Genomic DNA, 16034 nt, shown 5'->3' with positions numbered 1-16034 from the left:
AACAGATAGCAATGCAAAGAAGGGCAAGCCTTTTTAGCAAGATTGGAAGAAAAGAAGAAGACATCAAGATCTGCAGTGGATTACAAGTCTCTGGTGGATACATTAGTGAGATGTGTCTTGAAAGCACTTAAGAGCCTTTTCTGTGTGTTGGTATGGACGTGGCCTTTCGCCCTCTTACCAACCCCCTGCTGAGCAGACACATAGATGCTTAATCATTTAGTGCAAACTTACCACACACACACACACACACACACACACACACACACACACACACACACACACACACACACACACACACACACACACACACACACACACACACACCTCAAGTGAGGGAGTAAAGATTGAAGCTGTTGAACACTACATCTGCAGCCCTAATGAGAGACCACAAACACACAAGTGCACACATACACACCTCTAGCCACGGTGCCTTTACTCAAACTGCCTTCTCAAAAGGAAAAATACAATAGTATTAAACTGAACTTGAGCTGTCTTTTCTAGAGCAAAACATACTATGTACACTTATGCAGGAGTAAACAATCCATGCACACATACTCAAACACGTGCAGACAGTGAAGGTTCCTCAATCCATAACTGTCTGGCTCTGCCTCTCATGATGCTGTCCAGAGTTTAAACAAATCTCTAAGCCCCTCTCCACTTTGTCAGCAGTACAAAAACATTGTATGCATGAACTTCAAACAATAGTCAATGAGGGGAAGAACTAACATATGAGGTGAGAGGGACGAGAGGGCACAAAGAGATCCAAGAATTAAACAGACCAAGCAAAGGAAAAGCCAGATTAACCTTGAGTGCTCACTCTTTTTCAAGCTAAAGCACCGTTGCTCTTAACACATTAATAATGTTGTCTTTAAAGAACTGCTTGTAAACAGTTAGGAACATAGGATGGTTACTCTCCGTTTATAATGAATGAATGAATGAACAAATGCCATGCAGGAATTGCCCGACTGCTGGAGTATTTGTATTTGTGTGTGCTTGTCCTCTTTAGTGATACATTAACAACCTCACACTCTCCCCACAAATGAACTCAAGAGCTCTCTTTGCCATTTTCCCCCACCCCTCTCTCTCTCTGCCTGATAAAAGCAACTTCTCTTCCTCTACTCCAATGTTTCTAATTTATAGTCTCTCTCTGGCCTATTATTATGTTTTTTTTCTTTTGATTTAAGCTTTTTTACTTTTACTGCTAATTTTCTTCCGCCTTCCCTCACACTACATCTGTTTCACTCCACCGTCCTCAATTAGCTTTTCTTTCTCCTCCTCCCTTGTTCTTCTCTCTGCCAGTCTCTGTGTTGCACGAGTCCCACACATTGTTAAACAAAGGAACAGTGAGAGAGGAATGACTACAGTTTAGACACAAAAGTCCACATTTGTATGCAATGCACTTCAAGATGAGGTTGTGTAGTTTCTGATTAACCAAAGTCTTGTTTCCTTTGAATATAACCACACTTAAAGCCACACTAAGTAAATCACACAGATCCAACTGTTTAAACCAAACCACCAAACATTGAAACTCTGTAAATCATAGTCGAGCATGCATTACAGTATCACTTGCTGCAATAACATGGTATAACATTAAAAGGGACTGTGGTGAGTACAAGCAAAGTCCTCCTTAGAAATACTGCCCAGAGTTAAGAATTATGAAACAAAATGAGAGCCTGACTGAGTGTACTTATCCTGATGAAGATAATCATCAGTCTAGAGTCGTGTACAATCTACAGTGGCTGTGAAACACAATGTAGCTACAAATAAGCCTGCCATTAAATGAACACATTCACAGAGTGAAAAGCAATTACAGAACTCTTGGCTGCGAAAGAAAGGAGACCAAATTACAGCAATGATATAAACATGTAGCACTTAGCTCCTGGAGGTCCAAGTGGATAATTACATTTTACAGGTCAAGTGTTGTTGTTTATGAGTGTTCATTGTTTGATTGAGATGGTTTTTGAAGAGATAATATGTATTTATAAAAAAGCACATTCAAGTCTGCATTTATGTTTTTGATTTATTTGCAACGAATACTTAACTGACATGTTAAGAAAGAGCAATACCTGTATATTTTAATTATCACAAAGATTACAATAATAAGGTTCGGAACTTCTAGGCAACACTGTTTGCAATGCATAAGCCATGATTCAGGGCTGAACCTTTTGTTTTATGCATCAAATAAATTGATTACACGAAAACTTAAAATATAATCTAATAATGGAACCAATTAACCATGTCATGAAGTATTTTAATTTGTATAAAAGTACTTCTCCAATGTTGAGATCTGCTGCTTTTTCCTCTTTTTATGGCAAAGTAAATTGTCTTTGGACAAAAAAAAAAATGTAATACCCTATCTTGCTTTGTGGGAAAAACTATGACTATATTATTCAATCTGAAAAAACATATTTGCACAAAAAAAGGGGGCCAAATGTGAACCAATGATGATGAACAGAGAAAGGAACGAAATTCCAGCTCCGGCCGTATCTAACTGTCCTTGTCACCACAAACCCTGGTCCATGCACCACTCAGCCAGAGGCTAGCCAACCAACTTTGAAGCAACGCACATACATTTATAGCATGCAGGCACGCCTGTGCGCACAGACACACACACACGCCTGTGCGCACAAACACGCACACTGCTGTGCACGTACAAACGCCTGTGCGCATGCACAGGCACACAAACACTAAAGGAGCTGTCACCACAGTCCAGTTTCATGTAGCGGGCCTCAGAGTGACCCGCTCGGTGGGGGTCCTGTATTTAGAGCAGCTAAATTAACAGGCGTCTCCTTAAGGGTATCTCAGAATAGAAGAAGCCCAGTTCTACCTCTAATCCATGCGTCTGGATTTATGTCAGGCTAACAGAGTAAAACAGAAATAAACACTCACAGATAGCAAAGTAATAGATAAATAAATATTATGATAGTAAGAGATCTCTTTATAATTTTTCACAAATGTTCACAGGAACACATAAATACAACCAGGCAAGCACACACATGGTCACATTGATTCCCTCAGCGTCTTCAGTGGCAGGTGTTCGACCAGTGGGCATTGACAGAGAGGCTGCCTGCCTCTCCTTGTGGCAGTGTGGACAGCAGCCAGATAGAGGCTGAAGGAAGGGTGGATGGGCGACAGGGATGCAGTGCATGTTGGGACAGAGGACGGGGGGAGGGGGAGTGGTGCTGTCAAAGGAAACAAGAGAGGAAGGGAGTGCGGGGGGGGTATTGAGGAAAGAAAAGAAGAGATACGGGTTGACAGGGCAAAAGGTCTGGGTGAGTTTAAGAGGCAGTTGGGAGTAAAAAGAAGACGAAAACAGGAAGCACAAGTGGAGGGACAGAAAGAGAAAGTGCTCTCAGGAGATGAGCTGGCTATGACGTGAGGGGTTGCGGAGGGTGAGATGGTAAAGAGGTGCTCGACTTACAAGAGAAGACAACAATGATGGGAAAAACAACATTTTGGCAAAAAGGAGGCGATGATCAGGAAATTAATAGACAGATTTGGCAACAGAAAGAGAGGTGGCTATATGAGAACATCTGTTTCTGAGGTAACAAAGCATAACTCTCTGTATATGAGCAGACATGGTCTTTCAGCAGACATGGAAATAATTGGGAAAGTGTCTTTTTCTGAGAAAAGGAAAAATACTTGACTGTTAGACTTATGGTCAAATTATTATTGTTGTGGATTTTCTATTTGCTAAATCATAAACATGGCAGAGCGGGTTGGCTGTTTATCACAAGGCTGGTGGATCCCTGTCCCCATGTTGACAACACGTGTGTTGCTTTGGATAAAACAGTCTGCCAAATGAACGTAATGAAAAGAGATTATGTAGAAAAATAAATAAATAAAAAACAGAATATAACAGCAGGAACAATATGATTAATAGTCAAAATTAGTAAATATTTATTTGCTTCAAACAATATATATTTTGATATAAGGCATGAGGCCAATGTAACCTTTCATCAGGTAATGTGATACCTCAGTAGATACCAGATGGTCACTTCCTCCATCACCTCTCTGTCCCTGTCTGGCTGTGTGTGTGTTGATCCTCACTTGTGTGTCTATGGGTGTGATCTCAGAGACACTAACACACACACCTACACAAACACACACATGCTGGTTTGGGGATTTGACACCACTGCAGATGGTGTGTAATGGTTTGTTTACGATGTGTTGTAACGCATGAGTAGGCTTTTCTGTTCAGATCACTGACCCTTGACCTCAGGCCATGAGCAGACCAGACGGCTGCTGTTACAGCATAGGGTTAGTCCATGGGGTTAGATTTAACAACTAATCAGTATTAAACACAGCAAGAAACAACAGTTTGCTAGGTACAGTAGAACAATATTAATTCAAATGACTTGGGAACAGAGTGTAGGATTTAGAATTACAATTATTTGTAAAATGTGGCATTTTTTCTAGCATATTTCTTTGCCAGTTAGCTTAACTCTACGAATGGCAGTTGCATTATATATGGCATAGTCTGTCAGTTCAGTCTGTCACTTTGGCCCTGACTGAAATATCTCAATAACTATTGGATGGATTGCAATTAAATTTAGAGACATTCCTATTCCACTTAAGGAGGAATTGTTTTCGACGAGAGCCATAATCAAATAACATTTTCAATACCTATAAAACTAATGACATTAGCTACTGTAATGCTAATTGGCAAATGTTTGTTCACAAGCATTGTCAACATGTTAGCATTGTCATTTTGATCATTCTGGCCTGCTGGCATTAGCATTTAGTGCAGGAAAGTGAGGCCGCCTCATAGAGTCCAGTCTTAGATTATATCAGTTCAAAGTCTTGGGTTTACAAGAGCAAGCGTGTGAACAATAACATGTGCTGTTCTGAAACCAGTGCACATACAACAACAGGCATCAATGTTGATACCAGTAAAGTAATGCATTTGCATAGAATCTGCACCATCCAGTTCAAGACTGATTTCTTTAACTATAAAGTTAATTTTTCCTCTTTGCTGACTCCAAAGTTGTTTTCTTTTTGAACAGACAACAGGCCATAGCTGACTGCTTTTTGACAGACAAAAAAGAGAGTAGCAAGAGGACAACAATTGAGAACAATAACACCAGGACTTAAACTGTAAATAAAATTCTTCACCAGTCATGTGATATTGTCGGCCAGTCACGGGCAAAGAAGACTGCAAACAGTTTGGACACGGCGGAGATTGAATCAAAGACCTGTCGTGTCCTACTTCGACCCTCGCCTCGCCTCTCTTCTTCCCCCACATCTACCCGAGGTGCGAGGTAGCATTTCATCCAGAAAGCTGTCAGATATCATGACACTTGCAGAGGTTCTTGGAAGAGTCAAATGACTTTCAGAGAAAGTGATGTGCTCCACCCAGCCCCTCCCTCACAGCCATATCAGGGTAAGCGATAAGCGACACAGCCAACTTCCGTTCACAGACTAACACCTCTCTTCAAACAGTAATTTGATGTGTGAGAGACAGAACTGGCTCTAACGACATATGAAACATTTCACATTGGTGCATTTTTGCTTCACGTGTATCTTTTAATGTGATTAAATCCTCTGTACCCTATTGCCCTACTTAGGGATGCACTTGTAAGAATCAGAGTGTTCTCATTGAGAGATATCACAGCAGTCTTTGATCAGGGGCTTAGAATGACATACCCGCTCCTTTCCTAAACTCTTCTCTCCTTTGTCCGTATGGGTCTCTGGCTTAGAGGAAAAGCTTGCTAATCAGTTAATAATACAGCATCAGCTTGTATAATAGTATGTGGCGGTGTTCCAGGCCTGCAGTGCACAACATTGTGTGTGTGTGTGTGTGTGTGTGTGTGTGTGTGTTTGCGCGCGAGCACGTGCGTGCATGTGTGCGTGTGTCCTAATTCATTAATTGCCTTTTCAGTCCTCAGACTGGTTTGCCAATTATTCTCATTTGGGTTTTGCCATTACCATTTTTCAGAATTGTACTTCCTCCACTGTAAAGCTCCGAAACATACAAAACTATGTAAAAACTGCCGGAAAATACAATTATTACCATCACATTTTTGGGATTTTATTTTTTGACATGTAGTTGAATCTGAAAGAAGCACAACAAAACATATTCTAACCTTCAAGGATCCAGAGAGGATTCACAATTCAGTTTAATTTATCTGAACATGGCGTTAGTGTATTTTGAATGCAGCCCAGTTTTCCTCCTTTTAGAGAAACTGCTGTTATTAGTGTTGTTGTTACTCATAACAACCTACTCTTCAGGTCGAATGTATACATTTTATTCCAGTCAACAATTATTAATGAGTTTGCTCTTAAACCTGTACGCAGTGTTTCATAAATCTTTTCCCCCCGGGCCTGTTGGTTATACGCTGAGAGACCACATACAGTAGACATGTACCAGCACACATGCACAGTTGCACACACATTTCCTGTTATTACCACCTATACATTGCCTTCAAATTATTCTGAAGTTTTCTTTACCTGTCCGCAGCTTTGCCCAGCTCCCGCTTTGCTTCTGTATGATAATGTAGACCCGGTGTATTAGGCTGAGTGTGCACAGCCGTGTAAGAGCCATCACACTTTAATGTGCCTATAAATTTCTGCAGTGATCACTGCTTGGCAGACTCTAAACTTCCTTTGCTCGCTAAACAATTTGTTTTATAGCTTGGAACTCACTTCTCTGTTGCTCTCTTTAGGGACAACAGCCAAGAAATTAAATTTACTTGCATATATATAAATTCACACACAGAGCAGATATGAACTGACGTACTTGCATACACATGCATATTCCGGCATAGTCTGCATGTACATAAAATATGATTTAGGACACATGTACACACATATTATTCATCTCATTAGCACTTCCTGCTATGACTCGTGTGTGTGTGTTGTGTGTGTGTGTGTGTGTGTGTGTGTGTGTGTGTGTGTGTGTGTGTGTGTGTGTGTGTGTGTGTGTGTGTGTGTGTGTGTGTGCATGCGCGCGTGCGTTAGGACCCAGCTGCATTTGAAACACATTGCCTTTGTGTGAGAACAGCTGGCTGCAAAGTCATTTGGACACACGTTTGCACAGCGCATGTGGACAAGCGCTCACATATTTTTCCATTCAAGCAGAGCTGAAACGGTCTATATTGTCAGTGAATAATTAAATGCATAAGCTGTCTAAAGGAGGGAGTTCTAGCTATAAGGGTGAGTTGGTCCACTATTAAATCTCTACAGCCATTTCCTAAATAATGACATCAGCATGTTGGCACCTAGACCGAGGTACACGGATGCATTTTGCCATATGAAAGGGCCTAGGGAATGTGTGTCTGCGTGTGCGTGTGTGTGACCTGGCATAAAACAGACTTGGACTGCTCTGTAGCCCTGCTGTCGTAAACGGCAAATGCAAACACTCCACCCAGTTACTGTTTCTCTTCCCCCTCCCTCTGCTCAGCAGTACTAAACTAGTTCCCTTCACTGTTATTGTGCCCAGACTTCCCAGTCTGCGACACTGTAGGGACTTGTTTGTGTGAATTGGATCATTGTTTTTGAGTGCTGGTCTGTTTTCTCATGATCTCCAGGCTGTGTTTCATTGTACACATAAATGTGCATACTACGCTTACTGCTTGCTTTGTTATGCATCCGTGGTCATGAGTAGGACAGTGATGTGTTTTACTGAAAGTTACACAGGTTGACTTCCTTCCGCAACACCCCAGGAATTCACCCATTTATCAATTTTGTCCATTCACCCATATTCTATACATATCCTTATTCTTTTCATTCTCCTTATATCTTCATTCCCACATGTTCTCTTATACGGCAACTATCCTCCTCTTTCTTGCACTCTCAACTGGGCTCCATATATGCTTAACTGAAGCCATGCTCTGGGTTTGGGTGGGGAAGAGGGTGAGCATGAGGGAAAGTAGCGGAAGAGGGTGGAGAGGAAGGCGAGGCACATATTTGTGGCTAGCTAATTGAAAGCCAGCAGTTTGGTCAGTTAAGTCTGTATAGGAGTGGTCAGAAATGTATGTTTGTGTATGTGAAATAGATAGTGTGAGTGCACAAGACTTGCCTTTGTGTTTAACTAGCATAACTTGCAAGTGCCACTATACAGCACATAAGTGCTGAGGAAAAATGCCAAAAAGATTTGGGGCACATTGTTGGCATTAGAGCCAATAATTCTGATGGTCCACACAAATAAAAAACACAATCAACATTGACTGCATTTTGATTCATTGGAGTGGCCAGAGAGAGACAGACAAATGGCAGATGGCAAACAGCTAAAGAGGGACAAAGGGCGGGTGGGTCGAGAGGGCAAGAGGTCACAGTGCCACAGTTTCCTGATAGAAAGTAGCACCCCTGCTGAGTCCTGCACCTTAAGCTCCTTTTCATCCTCAGTGGGATGAGGGGTGGCTCACTACCACAAGCCCATCCTACTGTAACACTTGCAACAAAGTGCAACACATTTGTAAAGCTCTCATCATTAGTTGCCTCCTCCTCCCCGATGAACCATTTCAACAGACTGACACAATTTCAGTGACAAACAATAAATGCTTGTTTCAGTAATCTGAGGCTTTCCTCCTTGTCTGAATCAGGAAATCAGGGATAATTAGCTCAGCCGGCCTAACTAGCATTTAAGCCTGCCAAATGGTCCTCCCTGTTGTATTTTACCTCGGCTGTCTTTGCTTCACTACAGACACACACAGAGAGGTGCAAAGCTTGTGAGGCTAAAACCATATTAATGGGGATGAATCGGAAAGTGCATTGTTCTCCTCAGTTTTATCCTTCTATTCACATTCCAAAGAGCACTTAAGTCTTTGTAGATTTCAAAACAACTAGCCAAATAAAGTTTCCACAAAATTCTAACGTGTGATGATTGCCATGTACTATAATCAAAATTTCATCTGCTAACCATATGATTTTGTTTTGGCTCGCTGCCATTTAACTTGAAAAGAGATTTAAGCTTTTTTTGCTATTGTTGTTTGTGATGGCATTTAAGTTTGGACTTTTGATAGCATATATATATATATATATATATATATATATATATATATATATATATATATATATATATATATATATATATATATATATATATATATATACCTATTTTAATTTAAATGGGACTCATCATACTTCCCATGTAGATGTATCCAGCTTGTATTCTGGCTTGCAGCATCACTAACAATGTTTTTATATCTTGCAAGCTTATAGATGGTCCATCATACTTAATATTTATACTGTGCGTGTCCACTCCGGTACTCAGCTTCGAATCACAATTCAATTATGTGTATTACAACTTTGTCTGATTGCCTTTACGCCAACAAGGCCAATGTTGTTTACAGCTTCTATTGTCTTAATCAATATTAGGATATTGCAATCCATGTAAATGTAGCAATTTGTTTGTCTCTGCCTGATATTCGGTGTGCTCTCTCTGGGCCCCATTTCAAGGGCTCTGTTGAAGCAGTTTTTTATCACTCTATTATTCATCACTGTTGCCGTATTTAGACTATATGGCCACATGTGTGTGTGTGTGTGTATATATATATATATATATATATATATATATATATATATATATATATATATATATATATATATATATATAAATTCACATGTGCTGCACCCACGTGAGATCCATTGGAGGGGAGGTGAAGCCTCTGTACATCATGAAGGCGTACGAGACAAAAAGGCAAAGGCTGCAGATACTCCGTGATCAGGTTGTGTGTAATGTATGTGTGTATCTGTTCATGTGTGTCCTTGAATTATATCGACCAGTGAGAGAATGTGGTCTATTATAATATTCATGAAGCTGCAGGGACTTCTGAGCTGAGTTAAAGCATATCCGCATATCACTGAGCTGACCCTCACCCTCTGCCCTGAGGACAAATGACCAAAGAAAGGGATAGATAAGGCACGGCAGGAAGGTGCTGAACGGAGTGGGGGGATGCTAGCTTTTGCACTAATGACAGTCACTTCTTTCAAATTAAAAACAGTTTAATGATTTCCAAAACGTAAGTATTAATTGGTCAGAAACACAATTGGCGGTCTCCAGAAAAAAATAGAGATCTAACAGAAATAAACTGGATATGAAATGCAAGACAGCACACTGCTCTTTTGTGAAGGACTGCCCCACAGCCTTGTGGTATGCCATTTATTAATGGCTGCCACGAATTAAGACATGAGGAATATTTGTATTACAGGCTAATGAAAGTAGTATTTGTTTCGAGGCTTTGATTAATGACAGTCATATTCATGTCATGGGGAACACATGTAAGATGAGATCTACTCAATGTCCCTGAATCTGTCACTTCTGGCCCTTCACAGCACTTACAGCCTGATCTGGTTACTAATGGTCCACATTAACTCTTGGAGTCCCCGAGTGTGTATGTGTTGTGTACGGACAAGCATGTGTGACAGTGCAGTGAGAGACAGTGAGAAAACAAGTTTGTGGAAACTAAGAGGCAAGGGCAAGTGAGAAGTGAAAAGAACAAGAGGGGTAATATAATTAATTGTGGAAAGTGCATGTGTGCATGGTTCTTATCTGCCTCCAGAACAGATTGGAGAGCCACACACACACACACACACACACACACACACACACACACACACACACACACACACACACACACACACACACACACACACACACACACACACACACATTTTACTCCAACACTTATCTACGCTGCAGAAACAGACACTGGTTCAACATATTTATTCATCTCCATGAGACCGCTGTTGGCTCCAGGACCGTAGGAGGGTCATCACAGCAGCTTCTATGTGCTGACACCATAAGCCGGTCGACACGGATAGAGCTAGTCTGCGTCTCACATGGTCTTACGCAACATGTGAACCACATTTGTCTTTTCTGTTTCTGTCTGTGCTGTGAGGGAATTGGTACAAAGCATTCCTCGATAAAGTTTAAGTATATTATTGAAGCATTCTTTTCAAGGTGAAATTGATAGATTGGATCAATAATAGCCTTTCATTTAACTTATTGGACATTCATTTCAGCTGTCTGGCAGCATGAATGATGGAGGTTCATCCATAAACCCAGCAGTGAGCCATGCAATGCAATTTGCTTGCACCGTAGTCTTTAATAATTATTGAAATTATGTTCATGTGAACCTGGGTTTGAATGGAGAGCGCTTCACTGTCCTATCTAGATTTAGATGCCGTAGTAATAGTAGGGCAAAAGAATTAATATAATTTAGTATCAATTACTTTCAAAAGTTGCTCAATACAAAATTCAGAGCCTATCTATCATCTCCACACAGTTCTTAACATGTAACGGCTGAGGAAGCGGCTCACAGCCATACATCCATTCTTGCAGCAAACAAAAAACAGTGCAAATAACACTAACAGCGTTGTCAGAGCTAACAGTGTGTACCTAGTGGGGAAACCAACGGTTGGGAGATACAATTCTGCTACGATGCCTTCAGACAGGAGAGCGTTTTTTTGTGTTTTTTTTCAGAGCAGCCACCACAAGCCTGCCAGTAGGGCACGCTCACATGCACAAACATGCACTAAAAACAGCACGTCCGGCCCGGCTATGTCAACAAAGCACAGAGAGGTTCAGATATAAATAAAAAGAGAAAGAGAGAGTGACTTCATTCTGTGCTCAGGTAGACTTTACTCCACTACATTTTTACATAGCAAATAGTTTCTTGATGTTATATTAATGCTTTAAATATCATATAGAGAACGTGAACAAAAAATAAGTATGCTTTCAAAATACATGGCTATTGACCAAGTTGGTCTAAAAATATCATAACAGGCCTATGGCAGTCAGGTTTTTCCAGTGTGGAACAAATGCAAGACAGAAGGCTTGACAGTCACTGACTGCTCAGTGTGCTGGTATTTATGGAGGCTCTACTTCAGTTAGTCTACAGAACACACACCCACACACAGACACATACGCACACACACACACACACACACACACACACACACACACACACACACATACACACACGCGTGTGTTCTCTGTCACATATATCGCTTAACGTACAAACCTCTCTGTCACCCCAACTTACAATGAAGTATCGCCTGAGCATCATAATGTCTGCACAGATTGAGTGTGTGTGGGAGAAGGAGTGCAAAGCCCTGTTTTTTATATTGTTATTGATTTTGTATGTCTATGCCAGCATTTAATCAGAGGGCCATGGGAGCCGCACAGAGGGTTGCCTCGATGGATTATCCATTTTGTCAGATATTTGTCTGTGAAGCAATCTTGATGCTTTGCACATAGCTTTCAACACAAGAGCAATTGTGTGAAACAAACATGATCTAATCATGTATTGGCAGTGCAAATGCATTGTAAAATGCAGGTGACTGTGGCTCAGTGGTGAGCAGATCGGCGGTTCGATCCCCGGAGCCGCTAGCACATGTCGATGTGTCCTTGAGCAATACACTTAACCCTAAATTGCTCCCGTAGCTGTGCCTACGGAGTATGAATATGTATGAATGGTTTCTGATACTGATGTGGCACCTTGCATGGTGGCTCCTCCCATCAGTGTATGAATGGGTGTGAATGGGTGAATGATGTCATGTTGCGTTAAAGCGCTTTGAGTGGTCGGAAGACTAGAAAAGCGCTGTGCAGGTCCATTTAAAATGAGGGGAACTTTCTCTCTCTCAGACACAGATATTACACATACAACTCAGCATCTGCTTCCTCGGATAAACATGACAGATAGACGTGAACTGGGTCCAATTGTGATCCGCTGCCAGCAGCTGTGCATTAGCCCCGTCTGTTTATCTGACTGAGCGCTCTCCATGACCACCAATCCCTTTCACAATCTCCCTCTGCATTGTCATTATCTGCCTGTCCGTCACTTCTTTCCCAATGTATCAGCATCATGAGGGAGGCCACACTATCAACCTGCTGCTGCATAAATATTCTACATGTTGTCCTTCATATGATGACACAGATATGTCCCCCTGTGTCAACCTGGTCTTCCTCCCCATGCTCGCTCCCTTTATTTTCTTTTTTTGAGGCATTCATGCCAGGACAAACCTATCAAAAACTCATCCACTCTGCCTGCAACAACACTTGCGTCTAAAAGGAGAAAAATAAGAACTTTACTGAGAGCTCTGCCATGGGATGTTTGTGGATTTTGAGCTGGCAATGTATAGTGTTTACTTGAGTCATGGAGTTGGAAACTAAAAGCAGGAGAGGAGGACCAAAGCTGGCAAGAGACGAAATATGAGAAGTCAGAAACACCCAGAAAGAGGAAGATTGTGTATGAATAAGTGTGAGTTGAAAGATCTATAATTGGATGGGCGGTGAGGCAATAGTGTGGCAGAGCAAGGTGCAAGTGACTCATTTTTCACAGTAGTCCAAAGACAACTGGCTTAAGGACACACACAGACACACAGACACACAGACACACACACACACACACACACACACACACACACACACACACACACAGTAATTCCATAGGCTGAGGAAGTCCAACCTATCTCAGTCCTCCCAGGGAATGCAATGGACAATATCAGCAGAGAGCACAGTATGACCTCTACTGCAGACACACAACAGCACAGAGCAGCAAGGGAGAGCAGCAAGAGAAAACACACGTGACTGCAGAGGTGAACGAAGGATTGGGAGGAAAGAGAAGGAAGGGAGACAGACAAATACAAGCAGAGCAAACACTTGAGATACCTATCGAGATAGATGAGCAGAGAGACAGAATGCTGTGTGGACAGACAGAGACTTGACTGCAGAAAGCTTCTCTGCAGTAAGTGGTTATTGATTGTTAGACGCGGGCTGAAGGGTTCGATAGCGAGAGAACGGACACAGGATGCTGACTTTTCTCCCTCCTTGTATAATTGCGAAGGGAATGAAAAGCATCAGCAGAAATGCATTTAACAAACCAAAAAAAAGTTGGTTCAACTGCAGATGAATACAGCTACAATTGCAGAAAGAAGCATCAGAAAGACTGTATATTAAGAATGCTGTTTGTCACACTGAGGAAGAGCTCTGGCACGAGTAACCTTTTCACTACCAATGTTCAGAGATGGCTGTGGCTATAACAGTTGTAGGGACAAAATGAACACACACCACACACATTAAGCTCGCTACACCACAGAGACAGACACACACAGAGACCAGGAATGGAAAGATCACATCTGTCTAGCTCGTTCAATCTGACTGATGTTGATGCAGGTGACCTTTGAAATCAACATGAGACTAAAATCTAAACTCCAGCTCCTTCTCTTTCTCCCTCTCACACCAGGAAGCACCCTGTCATTAAGAAACATGAAGGCAGTCAACAGACAGAGATGCAGCACAGTTGTTTGGTTAATCTGTGCATGTATAGTTTCAGTGGTGATAGAAAAGTTGATTATAAAAAGTTGTCTTTCAGACAAATGTGCTTACATTAAGAAACCAAATTGGCTGTCAGTTACACACACTAAGAACATCTGACCACTGCTCTTAGGGATTTAGCATGTTGAGGACCACATTTTTTGGTTTAGACATCCTTTCTTTTCAGCAGTTCGGTGAGCACGTGTTTAACTGGAAAGCATGGCAAACTGCTTCTTGAAATAGCAATATGAATGCAAGCTAGACATGCCTCTGCTATGTGGACTGGCAATCACCAAGCAAAACCGCTTTATGGGAAAACCATGGAATGTTATTATTGTATTGCTGTGGGGCAAAAGAAAGAAAGGAAAAATTAAAAGCATCATATTCTTACATACAATCGGCTTTTCTGTTCCTATTTTTGTGCTGCCAGTTCAAGGCACTTCGGAAAGACTTTTTCACAAGAGAGGGGAAAAGGTGATGATGACTGGGAGATCTACGTCAGTATTACAGTAACCACGCTGTCACGTTGTTCCAACTCCGAGAGGCTGTCATAGGCACAAGGCAGTCAGGCAACATTGAGGGTTACTATCCCCCAACTAAAGTAACCTCCATTGACCCACAAGCAAAGGAACAAAACCAATTGCTGCTTTTATTGAATTGGTTTATTAAGGCCACCAAGTTGTAGGTAATGCAATGGAAACATGACCTCCGATGTGAAAAGGCGCACCTACCAGTCGTAGACAATGGGCACAATTTAGGATATATTGTAACCAGACTCTTCGAAAGCTCGTAGAGTAAGACATAAAAATCAACATCTGACGAACAAATTCAACTTTACATTAGGACCAATTTAGACTTGGGAGAAAAACAAGGTTTTCAATAGTGACGTTTCGTTTCTACTTTCAAAAGTAAACGGTACATTATCAGGGTACACCTGCAACAATCAATAGTAGAGCCAATGAGATGTCTCCACATCTCTAGGATCATATGGTCTGTGTGATCTGAAGGTGAGGAATTAACCAACATTCAATCTAAGCCTAAAGTCCTCTGAATCTTTTTGCTAAAAAAACAACAAATCTTACCTTTTGATTCTTGGAGTTGTTCATCCTTTAAAACGAGCAGCACTCCGTTTCCAAACTCTCCAAAACTAGCAGCACGGGTGCTTTACACAAGATCCGTCCACACACCCTGTGAAATACCGTAACTCAAATTTTCCTTTTAAGGCAGCTCCATTTGGAGGCTAAATGAAATAACCACCGACAATCCGAAAATAGCAGCCGTCTATTAACCCTCGGAAGTTATTAGGGATCCGCGTAGAAGACGCAAACCTCACTCCGGGCAATTTGTGAACGATCGCGGTCATGCGTTTCAGCCCCTCTCGGTGTTGTCCTCATTGTCTTCGTCGTCATCGTCCTCGTAGCTCCAGAGCTCCACTGTGGATTCACAGACACACACTCACAACACCACCAGCACAAGAGAGAATAAAGACTGACGGACTGATGGCTCAACCGAGAGTCGCTTCCTTGGAGGCGCGCGCTGTGTGTGTGTGTGTGTGTGCGCGCGCGTGCGCGCGCCTGTCCCTAATCTGTGTGTAGCTGCGCGCAAGCAGAGGAGAACAAACTGTAATTTACGGAAGAGGCTCTTATAGCCGTGTCCATGGACCTCCAGTGGTCCTTGAGGAGGATCCATGGAGTTGTGGCAGCAATATTAACTCGCATTCTCCAAACATTAAACGATACGAAGGTTAAAAAAAAATGTCGTGGGTTTGCCGTTA

At 41.7% G+C, this 16034-nt stretch overlaps 1 protein-coding gene across 6 annotated transcripts in view; it reads right to left on the bottom strand.

Annotated features, from left to right (window-relative positions):
• The window catches only part of rtkna (rhotekin a), a 51322-nt gene that overhangs the window by 9568 nt on the left and 25720 nt on the right, over positions 1–16034 (bottom strand). The window contains exon 1 of one of the 6 annotated variants that reach the window (XM_068566505.1): positions 15343–15774. The exons of the other annotated variants lie outside the window; for them this stretch is intronic. Coding sequence (XP_068422606.1) covers positions 15343–15366 — 24 coding nt within the window. The 5' untranslated portion in view covers positions 15367–15774. Of the gene's footprint in view, positions 1–15342; positions 15775–16034 lie in introns of those variants that run through there. 6 annotated transcript variants of the gene reach the window in all.

The sequence above is a fragment of the Clinocottus analis genome, unplaced genomic scaffold, assembly GCF_023055335.1.
Source record: "Clinocottus analis isolate CAN_PGR_092001 unplaced genomic scaffold, fCliAna1.0.p SCAF_7, whole genome shotgun sequence".
Taxonomy (NCBI): domain Eukaryota; kingdom Metazoa; phylum Chordata; class Actinopteri; order Perciformes; family Cottidae; genus Clinocottus; species Clinocottus analis.
The sequence above is the reverse complement of the archived record's forward strand: the minus strand, read 5'-3'. Positions and strand labels throughout refer to the sequence as shown.